The following is a 12490-nucleotide window of genomic DNA, read 5'->3' as shown; positions in this document are numbered from 1 at the left end:
CATCTCCAACAAAATTTAAATAAAAAAAGAGGAAGTCATTACAGTAAAGGGAACGTCGAGTCCTTACGGGCGCTGCAGTTCCTGCAAGCAGCGCCCGTTTTCCATTCAAGTTAATACCTGTGGTAACGGGACATTTTAAAAATGTCTTGATTTACTAAAGGCCGTTAAAAAAAGTAAGAGATAACTAATTACGCTCTGAAGAATCCCCAACCACGTTTTGTGCCATCAACCTTTTAATGCCGGATTATTACCGACGCTGAGGGGAAACGGCCACGGAGAAGAATGAATGTGACCTCATGCGCAGAATACCGCATTCTGAGAAGGATGAGCGATGACGCGTCTTTAGTAAAGGCAGCAGAGGACAGCAGCCGTACCTGCAGCGCTTCTCGATTACGTGACAGAACCTTCACGTATCCGGAGTCCTCCACCAGCAAGTCTACCGTCGGCCCCCGCTCTTCCCCTAGCCCCCCCCCCGTGAAAAGAGCCCGCAGCTCTGAGTCGGTTTCTTTACTACCTGAGATAGAAACTGATTGGCTGAGTCAGTCCCGCCCTCGGGAATGACGCAGAAAATCTCTGTTTGATAGGCAGGTACGGCTCAGACGCGGCCATGTTGGGAGCGGAAGTGAAATGAGTAATAGCCCCAGCCGCGGGACAAGTCAGGCGCTGAGGTTAGATTTACCGAGCGGCGGAGGCTTCCAGTTGAACGTCTGCTCCTAACGCTGGCGTGGGTATCCTTGCCTCATCCGGAGGGGTAAGAACCGCGTTTCCGGCAGTCTCCTCCCCTTGCCGGGGAGGAAAATAACGAAGAAGGATCCTATGTCTCAGTGGTGTTCCTGAGGGGCGGCAAGAGACAACGGCGGCGGCGGCGGGAGCGTGAAGGTAAAGAAGAAAGATGCCGTTGGCACAGTTGGCGGACCCCTGGCAGAAAATGGCTGTGGAGAGTACGGCCGAGAGCGGCAGCAGCGTCGAGGTAAGCTGGTAGGGCATTCCCACATCTGCAGGGCTCGGCTGGGCAACCGCGTGGAATCCCGCCTGCACCCCCCCCTTCGCCGCTGCCGGGCAAGATCAGGAGGAAGTGGGGGGAGAACCAGGAGGAAAAGATCGCTCACCACCTCAGCAAAGGAGCGTCGCTGCCCCGTTGCCGCCTTTTGTCCGCCTTTCATTGAGAGGGCTGGGAAGAGTCAGGCGCGCTCCATTTCCTCGTTTTATTTCTTTTAGAGGCGCTGGGCGGAAGCCGGGAAGTAAAAGGCTTCCTGCTTGCCTTGCCTCTTTGACTGGGCTCCGTTAATCCTGTGCCCCCAGAGTACGTTGGACTGCAAATCTTATTGCTCCCAACCAGGGTGGTGGAGGATAATGGAAGCCATTTATCTAGCAAAGCTGTTTGACATCAAGATTGCCTCATATCACCACCTCAAATCGATTTTTCAGTCAGTTTGTGACCATCTTTGTCCATCTTTAAACATTTCACTGACTAAATTAATTGTTGGATTCTTACCTGTTCGCTTACAGTCCCCCTTCCTATAACCCTAGAGTACTGTACATATACAGAGACTTTTGGAATAAAACTTACTTTTCTTCTCTGCAGCAAACTAATATCCTTTTACACTAACTTCCTTTGCAAACAAATAAAAAAGGGTTTTCCAAATAACTTTTTGTGTGTAGGGCTACAGAATGCTGTTCCTTCTAAATAATGGAACATATATGATTTGGATTGTATGCCTTTTGTTTCCATTTGCCTTCACACGCAGACATTCTCATGTTAATTTAATAACACACTTTTTATTATTTGACATTTTCCTGTTTTTCACAACAGTGTCTTCCATGATAAAGGAGCCTTTTGAAATAGATATTTGTATTGTGTCTCTTTTATAGAGATAGTGTTTAAAGCATCTCTTCTTTGTGCTTTTTACAGTTTATGGGGAGAAATGTTACACCCACCTTTAACACTACAGAAAGATAACTTTCTGTGTGAACTTTTTAGTGGTTGTTATATATGAATTTGCTAATGCAGAATTATAGAGAGTGTAAACATATCTTCCTCATTTTGTCATCTTGAAGGGTGGGGTTGGGGCTGCCAGATTGTCAGCCTTGGTAATGCACAGTTGAAGGACTCCTGCCGCTTTTGTTCCCTTTGGTGGTGTCTGGTTACTTTCACATTATTCCTCCCTCCATTTCCTCTCATTTTGCCCAAATGCTTAACTTCCTCCTAGTCTTAAGAAGAAAGAAGGAAGTTTGCAGCAAGGGCTACATTTTTTTTAATTCTTTTTTAAAAAGGAAAGTCTGCACATCTTGCTTCTGCTGTAAGAAAGACACCGGCAGACGAACCGGTATTGATTTGTTTCCACATTTTTCTCACAGTTCATATATTTCAAGAAGCAGTTTATGCTAGTTATTCAAAATAGTTTATCCAAAATAGTTTTGGCTAAATTTAGATTGTCTGGCTTAATAAATCAAAAAGTAATCCTGAAGTTTTAGATTACATGCTTACAGGGTTCACTTTCTTATTTTTTGGGATAATGGTAATTATTGTGTCTACCTTATTTAAATGTATATAATTAGGTTTTAATTTGTTTCCCACTCATAATCCATTTTATATTAGATTTTATGTTTTACCTTATGAATGTGTTAGTGATTTTTTTAAAAAAAATTCTATAGATGACAACATAATTACCATTTTACATGTGTGTGTGTATGTGTTTGTCACTGGAGAGTACAATTCCATGTTTATGATCATTTTTTCACAATAGTATTCAATGTATCAGTAACTAAAATGAGAAAGAAGAGAACCTAGTGGGTAAGATATAATTGAGAAAATAATAAAACCAGATGAAATATAGTTAGATATTAAGTAGATAATTAAATTTTTATGCAATATTTACACATATTTGATTCAGATACATATCTTAATCAAATTTTTAAAAATGTTTCTGGTGATTAAATCTTTTGAAATTAAGTTTGATCACTCGTTTCTAACTCATATCTCCTATAGGATGATGCATAGAGGATGAGCATTGCTTTTATTCCAGCTGTCTGATTGTATGCCATCAAGTCAATGTCAACTTTTAATGACTATATAGATTTTCTCCTGGACAATCTGTTCTCCACCTGGTCCTCCAGAACTTTCAACAGTGCACCCATTGTGGCTATAGTTCAGTCCATCCATCTTGCTACCAATCACTCTTTTCCTCTTCCCTTACATCTTTCCCAGTGCACAGAAATCCAAAAGAACTACTTTTTTGACATTAGACTGGAAAAATGGAAATGCCAGCCAATCGCAGGCATATAGTTCAGAAGCCCAAGTATGTGATTAAGAAACACTACTTATGCTTAGATAAGTTTAAGGTGAACTCAAACCTGTGATCAAAAGGCTGCAAAGTAGGGCAGACCCATACCTTATATGCCAGAGAATTTGTGTGATGTACTGTGATCTTGAAATGTTTAAGGAAGTAAATCTTTTTTTTTTCTTAGTATTCTAGAGCAGAGGTCCCCAACCTTTCCCGTTTGGCGGCCCGGAGTGAAAGGGAGGAACAAGAAAATTTATGCCCACATGTGCACGTGCACAAACAGGCCTCTTACACCCCAACGGCGCCAGCACCCACCCGCATGCACAAACAGAACTGCATGCACCCGCAGCACACTGATGCCTACATGATGCTGACGGCGGGGCTAGCCTCCCACGCAACGCTGGCGGAGGTGCTAGTTCCCCCGCACATGTGCAAACGGGGCCAGTAGCGCCCTTGTGGCAACTAGCCCCCTTGTGGCATCGCTAATGCGCACTCACCAGCCATTCCTACAGCCCAGTGGCCACTAGGCCACGAACCAGTACCCCATAGGTTGGGGAACCCTGCTCTAGAGGCTTATATTACATGTTAATCTGCCATTTTCAGTTCATAGAGAATGAATTGAGTCATTATTCTTAAACAGATATTATTAATGTTTACATCTTACAATACTTGAAATACCAATATTTCAAAACATTGGGAGAAAGCAAGACTTGTTTAGTTTGTCTAAAGCTTTGCTATTTTTTTTAATAATTATTGTTTTACAAAACTATGTTTTATATTTTTTAGATAAAGCAAAGGCAAAATTGGTTTTGGTTAATCCTTGGAAATATAAATTAATATAATTATTTATATTGATAGTCCTCATTTATTGACTGCTTTGGACAGTGCCCATTCAGTTACAGCAGTAATGAAAAAGTAACTTTGTGACCAATGCCCACATTTTTTTCCTCCTCAGCATCTCTCTTTCAATCATGTGTTTCCTATTACAGTCAGTTAGTACATATTACAGTACCTTGTGCCTGACCCATTGTGTGCCTACTTACTCTCTTATAATCCCTTCCTCTGCAATGAATGTAAATAGAAGCATCAATTATCTTCTTGCTAATTATCCTAGCACTGGGTAAGCATTCCAAAGGTTGAGGAAGTGAGGTTAAAGGACCATAATATTTGCCCTTTTACCCTAGCTTCCTCATAAATTAAGTTCTGGAAACCTTTCTTACTGTTTAGGCTCACCTAACCATTTGGGGTCATATCCTTCCGACAAACCAAAGAAAAGCTTAAGTAAAATCAAAAGCACAGTTGTTGTCATATGATTTTTATCTACCGTGACTTTGTGCCCGCCCACCCACAACAGTTTACAGGGCTTCCCAGGGCAGACGCTCGGGAGGCAAGGGCAGTGCCAGCAGAACGCGCCTTCATGCAAGGAGAAGAGTAGCGTGGACAGGCGGGGGCAGCTGAAAGACCAGGTGGCACAAATGTCTGACAGGCAGAGGAAGGCGGCAGGGGAGGCTTGCGCCGCCTGGTTGTTTGGCTGCCACCGCCTGTCTGCGCTGCTATTCTCCTTGCCTGAAGGTGCTTTCTGCCAGCACTGCCCTCACCTCGTGAGCGTGTGCCCTGGGAAGCCCTGTAAGCCATTGCAGCCGCGGGCAAGCACACGGTGGGAGGGTGCAGGTGAACGGCTCCGGCGGGTGTCTGGCAGGCAGAGGAAAGCGACAGGAGGCTTGTACCGCCCAGTCATGGCACAAGCCACAGGAGGAGAAGGAGGCAGCTGCTGCTGCTGCCGGGCAGGTGATCTGCAGGGCAAAGCGTGGGCGGCCAGGACCGAAGAAAGCCCCTCCAGCAGCAGACGTGGCTGTTGCACAGCAGCGGAGAATCCTTTCGCGTAGCTCCAAAACACCGGGGGGAGAGCTGATAAGGCGAGCGTGCCTCCCTCGCCCATCCTCTGTAGCATGGCAGTCCAGCTCGGGAGGGGAGTGAAAGGGAAGAGGCAGGCAGGCAGCGGGTCATTGAACGGGCAGGGGGAGGTCGCCAAGCAGGGAGTGGCCTGCCTGCAGGGGCCCTGAGGTAAGTGGGTGCAGGCCGCGTGGGGCATCTCCACCCCCCCACACACCTGCCTCGCCTCACCTTGTGGGGGCAGCACCAGTGCAACGTGCACTGTCCTGCCCCATTGCTGCAGCAAGCAACCAGACAGTAGGGCTTATTTTGGGGGTAAGGCTTATATTAGGTGCATGCCAAAAAATCAGGCAAGGGCTTATTTTCTGGGTGGGTCTTATTTTCAGGGAAACACAGTAGTGACTGCTTTGCTTAGCGACCAAGTCACTGGAACCAACTGCAGTCTCTAAATGAGGACTATCTGCACTTCAGTTGATCTAATAAAGTTCCTCCAATAACTCTTCTTTAAATTATGATTTTTGTAGAATGGTCAACAAATTATGGATGAGCCTATGGGAGAAGAAGAACTAAATCCACAAACAGTAAGTAGAATATGAAGATTCACACCTTATTTAGATAATTTCAATCCATGACTGAGAGGGACTTCTAAGATTTAAAAATAAAGGTTCTTATATGAACTATTTAGTAACACGTGCAGAATTTCAGTAAAATTCATTAGTTCAATTCTTAATAAGACAAATACATTGATATACTAAGCCTGATGTAAAACTTTCTATAATTGTTCCACATTTTTATAGCAAGTGTGACAATAGTAGGACACTGATTGAAAGGCTTATTAACATGATAAAGCAGAATTAGTAGTAAATGAAATTAACATGTATATAATCTCTAGTACATCAAACTTCAAAATATTCAAAATAACAATGGGATTAATATAACTAAAAGTATTTCACTGAGTTTGTATCTTATGATATATGATTGTATTTTATGATTATAAGCATGATTTATCACTTGTTGCTTGTATGTACACTTGAGAGCTTATGCACCAGAGAAAAATTCCTTGTGTCCCCAATCACACTCAGCCAGTATAGAATTCTATTCTGTTCTGTTTTGTTCCATCCTAAAATATTGATATATTGGATGCCTCAAGGAATATTTAGTAAGGATTGGCTGTGATCATCTTGCTCTTGGAGATGCAATTAAGAAATTTCAATATTAACTCATAACCTGGAGCTATCTTCTATTACCATGTTTTGGGCTGAAATCAACAGCATTGGTAGTATAATTTTGGATCAATTGTTGTGAATTTAACATACAATGTTCTTCTTGGCAGTATTCTTGGTGTTTAGAATTGTAGGCTTTTGAGGCATTGGAAGTTTTCCAATAAAACGGTGTGTTGTTGATATGTATTACCTGTGAACATCCATATTTGTTATTTTTGACCAAGGAACAATAAAACTTTCTACTACTATAGTCAATTTTTCCGGAATTGTTTTACTTAACATAATTTTCCAGGATCTTTCTTCCCTTTTTATTATCATGATTATTAATTTTAAAATTGCTTTATAATACACTTGCATATATTTGTACTTTAATAAAATAGTTTGTTATAAAACTTTTTTTTTAATTTTTATTAATTTTTTCAAATAAACATATGAACAAATATGGTGCATTTCATTAGAAAAACAAACACATAAAAAGCCTACTCATTAGATATTCAGAAATAATCGGCGGTCCCCCCCCCTGCATCCACACTCCCTCCACCTTCCTACCTACTTCCCTCTTCCTTCCTCCCCCTCTTGACCACTACCTCTCCTCTTTCCTCCTTCCCAACTATCCTACACATCCCATCACCTTCTTTTCCACCACCTCGGATGCAGTTTAGGGGTACTAGCCAATCATCTCCTCTTCTTAAAGACAAACATTTACATTACATTTATAAATACACCAAAAAAAATTTATAATTCTACCCCTTCATCCCCTTCCCCCCTCCCCCCCCCGGACTTCCCAGAACTGAGTACAGGGATAAATACATAACATCCCAAGTCTAAATTAAGCTATCCATTCATAATACAAACAAAATTAACATACTTTAACTCTAACATACAGTAATAAACTTAAATATAAAATATATATATATAAATTATATTAAATATATAGAAAATATTAGAAAAAAAAAGTTATTCAAAAGCTATATGATAATTAATCACTTCATACTTCATATAATCTATCCATCTTCTCCACACCGAAATAAATTTTTCTTGAGATTGATCCTTCAAGTATGTGGAAATTTTTGCCATTTCTGCAAAATATGACACCTTCAATCTCCAATCATCCATAGTCGGTAATACCTCTTTCTTCCAGTTTTGAGCAATCAATAATCTTGCTGCTGTTATACAATACAACATCAGATTCATTTCTTTAGGATCCAAATTTTCCATAATACCCAATAAAAATAATTGCGGTGTAAATTTTATCTTTTTCNGCTGTATTCATTGAAATTAGAGCACCTCTCATAAAAGCCTTACTAGCGTCCCACACCATTGACATAGAAGTGCCCTTATTCATGTTCAGCGTAAAAAAGTCTTTTAAATAATCTTTAAGTATCTGCACGTTAGATTCATGTTTTAATAAATTTTCATTCAGTCTCCAAGTCCTTTTACTTCCTCCTTCAGTTGAGAGTTCCATCCACATAGGGATATGATCTGATAAAATCCTAGAAAAAATCTTCACTTTCTTAACCCTGGGGAGTAAATCATTAGTAATCAAAATGAAGTCAATTCTAGAATGAGAATGATGTCTATCTGAAAAATAGGTGAAATCAGTTTCTCCTATATTCCGATCTCGCCAAATGTCTCTTAACTCCAAATCCTCTTGTAATGCAAAAAAACTTTTAGGCAGTTTAACTTGAGTCGACACTTTAGAATAAGTCTTTTTATCTTTCTTAGGATCTATAACACCATTCCAGTCTCCCATCATAATGACAGATTTATAATCCAATTGAGTTATCTTTTGATGTAAAAGTTTATAAAGTTGTTTCTGCTGCTGACATTGATTAGGCGCATATAAGCCAACAATAAGGGATTTTTTGCCATTCAATAAAAGTTCAACAAACACAAATCTTCCTTCTTTATCAAAGTCAATTAGTTTTGGCAATAATTCTTTCTTAGCATAAAGAACTACACCAGCTTTTTTCCTTGGTGCCGAGGCAATAAAATGGAGTCCCAGTCTAGAATTAATCAGATACTTTTGATCTTTTGACGTAATATGCGTTTCTTGCAAACATATAATATCATTTTTATGTTGTTTCAAATAATGAAATATTTTCTTCCTTTTTTGTGGTGAGTTCAAGCCATTAACATTCAATGTCATCAACTTAGCCATCTTTTGGCTTTTGAAGCTTCTGGAGCATTCCTTGTATATCTGAGATAACAGATCTCTTCGATCTTGCTCCTCCCACTGGCTCTGAGGTAGACAAATATGTTTGAGGTGCAGATTCTTTTGGTTGTTCTCTTTCCCTACATCTATGAGCTGCACGTGTCATTCTTTGCTCCTTTGAATCATCTTTTACATCCATCAATTGCAGGCTCTGATGATCTTCTGCAGATAAGGATGTAGCTCCAGGCAATTCAATGAATAGTTGTTCCTCTACATCTTCCATTCCTTTAGCTCATGATGCAGAAGGTGAATCAGCTTTCAGAACCGTTAAATAAAATTCTTTAGCCTTTTGAACTGTATTAAGCCTGTGACGGATCCCAGCAAAATTCACAATCATCCCAACAGGTATATCCCATCTAAAAGGCAACTGCCACTTTTTTAACTCCTGAGCCAAAAAAGCAAATTCCTTCCTTTTTCTTAAAATTTTTGAAGGTATTTCCTTTAGTAGTATAACATCTTGGGCAGCAATCTGAAATCTCTGTTGATAAAAAGCTTGTATAATCTCATTACGACGTGTTTTTCTAGAAAAGTAAACAACATCTCTGGGTAGTTTCCTCTGACGTGCAACCCATGAATTTACTCTATAGGCTTTTTCGATTTCTCCAAAAATAATTTCAGGATTGCACTCAAAAACCAGAGCCAGAGCAGCTGCTATTTCCTCCCTCAGTTTCTCCTGTAGATCTTCTTTTAACCCTCTAATTCTTATAGCATACTCCATTTCTCTATATTGTGACATTTCAATATCATTTTGAGCAATTTCCACACCTTCTTCTACTTTTTCCAGTCTGTCCTCCACTCCTTCCATTTTCTCCACCACTTCATCCACCCGTCCCTCTATACGTTCTACATGAACTGCAAAGCCTTGAAAAATTTGTGACATGTTCTCGCACAATTCATCATGTTTTTTGCTAAGAAGCTCTTCTGTTTCCATTCTCATNGTTTTCCTTTGAAACAAAGAAACGGCTTGCCCGCAGCCATTTTCTTCTCAAATTAATTATAACAATTGAGAAGACTGTCTTTAAATCTTCTGAGTTAAAGTCTTTTTGTCAATCAAAGTCCAATTTTCCTGGTCAGTTCTGTCTGTTGATAAGTTTACTCACGATTAAAAATCTGAATAACTATCAGAGGTGGAGACGACGTCTGGCTTCGCTGCAAACGAAGACATCCCGAGCTGCGGAGAAAGCTCTGAGCTCCGGAGGAGTTCTCACCTTCGTCCCCCTGGAAAGCTCCTAGGGGGGGACTAGGGAACTCTACTCCTACTCAGAGTAAAACTCGCCCTCTCTCCTTCTCCCGAAGAGAAAGCTCAAGCCGCCAAACAGCTGATGCGCGCTGTTTCGGCGGATTTAACGCAGTCCCGGACGGGAGGCTTGTAAAAAGCCTCCATCGGCCGTCGTCCGGCCACTTTTGAAAGGGGAATTGGAACAACCTATTTTTGGTGAGGCTTGGATGTTTCAATCTAAAAATGTTGTGCACACCTCCATAAAACATATAATTTTTTTTATAATGCAGTACAACTCCTGTGCTGTAACTATTTTTTAAGGAATATATGATTGTTATTAAAATCCTCTCTTTTTAGTATGCATCATGCAATTATCCAATAAGTCTACACTGTTCTATTTTTCCATATTTTCTCACCCTGAAAATCCTTAAAGATGGTTCATTTATGTACAAGTAGTCCTCAACTTACAACCACAATTGAGCCCAAAATTTCTGTTGCTAAGTGAGGTTTGCCCCATTTTATGACCTTTGTTGCCACAGTTGTTAAGTGAATCGATATAGTTGTATAGTAACACGGTTGTTAAGTGAATTTGGCTTCCCCGTTGACTTTGCTTGTCAGAAGGTTGCAAAAGCTGATCATAAGACCTGGGACACTGCAACTGTCATAAATATGAACCAGTTGCCAAGCACCCAAATTTTGGTCATGTGACCATGGGGATGCTGCAACAATCATATAAGTGTGAAAAATGGGCAGTGTTGTTATAACTTTGAACTGTCATTAAATCAATGGTTGTAAGTAAAAGATTATCTGTACTGAGCTTATTAGTATTTCTTTTTTTATATACAATATTTTATTGTTTTATAAGATTAGGGAAGGGATAGGATCAATATAGGTATTGGGATTCAGGGTGGGGTTCAGGGATGGGATTGGGATAGGGGTAGGTACAACAATGGGGTTGCCCCCAATAACATTTCCAAGCTTTAGCAAGCAGACTATTGTCCAGTGACAGTAATTAATGTAAGAGTAAATAGCTATAGTTAATAAGAATAACAATAATCATAAAGAGTATCAATTAATCAATAGATATTATTCATCTTATTAAATATCACAATCATTTCTCGCTAGTTCGTTTTGCTAACCATTAGTAAAAAAAATTCCCATGTTTTAAAATAGACTGAGTCTTTTTTCTCTTTAATCTCTAAGGTTAGTCTGTCCATTTCTGCACATTCTAAAATTTTCATGATTATAATCTCATCAGATGGTATATTTTCATTTTTTCCAATATTGGGCAAATGCTATTCTTGCAGCTGTCAATATGTGTAATATTAAATACTCATTCTCTTTCCCATATTTGGGTCCTAATATTCCTAACAAAAACAGTTCTGGCTTAAATTCTATCTGTATTTTAGTCATCTTTTCCAACCATTTATGAATCTTAAACCAAAGTTTTTTCGCACTAGGACAGTGATGGCGAACCTATGGCACAGGTGCCAGAGGCGGCACTCAGAGCCCTCTCTGGGCACGCGCGCCATCGCCCCAGTCCTAGGCCTTGAGCTGGGTTTTATAAAACCTTTTCGCTTTAGGCATCCACCGCCGTGTGCAAAAAAAAAAAAAAAAGGTTCAATCAATCAGTCAATTTCAACTTCTCGCGGGAAAAAAAAATCTTGCAAAGTTGGAATTGATTGATTGAACTTTTTAGTCCCACCCAGTCTGCCGTTACCACCGCAGCCACACCCAGCCAATGGGCCACACCCACCCGCCACCCGACGATGCATAAGTGGGTTTTGGGTTGCAGTTTGGACACTCGGTCTCTAAAAGGTTCGCCATCACTGCACTAGGACATATCCACCAGATATGATAGTAGGTACCTGGCTTTTGTTTCCATTTCCAACAATTATTTGAAACATTTTTAAACATTTTTGCTAGTCTTACTGGTATCATGTGCCATCTATAAAACATTTTATACAAGTTTTCTTTATATGAAGCTGCTTTAGTCAGTTTAATGTTTCTATCCCATAACTTTTGCCAATCTTCTAAGTCTATAGAATATCTGAAGTTTTTTGCCCATACTATCATTGTTTCTTTTACTTGTTCTTCTTCCATCTTCCAATTTAGCAGAAATCTATAAAGTTTCTTAATCAAGTTTTCATCTGTTTTCAAAAGTATTTGGTCAAATTCTATCTGTTCTTTATAAAATCCCATTGTCTTTACATCTTTCTCATATCTTGTTTGAATTTGCAAGTAAGGCCACCATGCTAAGTCAATACCTTGTTGTTGTAGGTCTTGCCTGTCTTTAAGTTTTCCATCCTTATTCAAAATGTCTTTGTAAGTAACAAATTTGTCATAGTTAATTAAATTTGGGTAAGCAAAGGCTTCCATTGTTGAAAGCCACTCTGGTATTTTAATATATTTTTTTTTGTTTTATTCTCTCCCATTCTAGAAACAGTACATTCCTTATAGCATGATTTTGGAAATATCTATGTATTTTGTTTTTCCCATACCACAGAAAGGCATGCCAGTCCAATTGTATGTCATGCCCCTCTAGGTAGAGTAGTCTTTTATTTCTCAGCATTATCCATTCTTTGAGTCATGGTAAAATGGCTACTTGATAATATAGTCTCCAATCCGGGATTCCAAATCCTCCACTTTCTTTAGC

General features: G+C 39.7%; 1 protein-coding gene across 2 annotated transcripts in view; it reads left to right on the top strand.

Annotated features, from left to right (window-relative positions):
* The first annotated feature begins 860 nt into the window (after positions 1–860).
* Positions 861–12490, top strand: part of RPS6KA3 (ribosomal protein S6 kinase A3) — a 55984-nt gene continuing 44354 nt past the window's right edge. For both annotated transcript variants that reach the window (XM_015825392.1, XM_015825384.1), the window contains exons 1-2: positions 861–970; positions 5702–5758. In XM_015825392.1, the coding sequence (XP_015680878.1) occupies positions 893–970; positions 5702–5758 (135 nt within the window). In that variant the 5' untranslated portion in view covers positions 861–892. The remainder of the gene's footprint in view (positions 971–5701; positions 5759–12490) is intronic.

Source organism: Protobothrops mucrosquamatus, unplaced genomic scaffold (assembly GCF_001527695.2).
Source record: "Protobothrops mucrosquamatus isolate PMUCROS unplaced genomic scaffold, P.Mucros_1.0 scaffold_198, whole genome shotgun sequence".
Classification (NCBI taxonomy): domain Eukaryota; kingdom Metazoa; phylum Chordata; class Lepidosauria; order Squamata; family Viperidae; genus Protobothrops; species Protobothrops mucrosquamatus.
The sequence above is the reverse complement of the archived record's forward strand: the minus strand, read 5'-3'. Positions and strand labels throughout refer to the sequence as shown.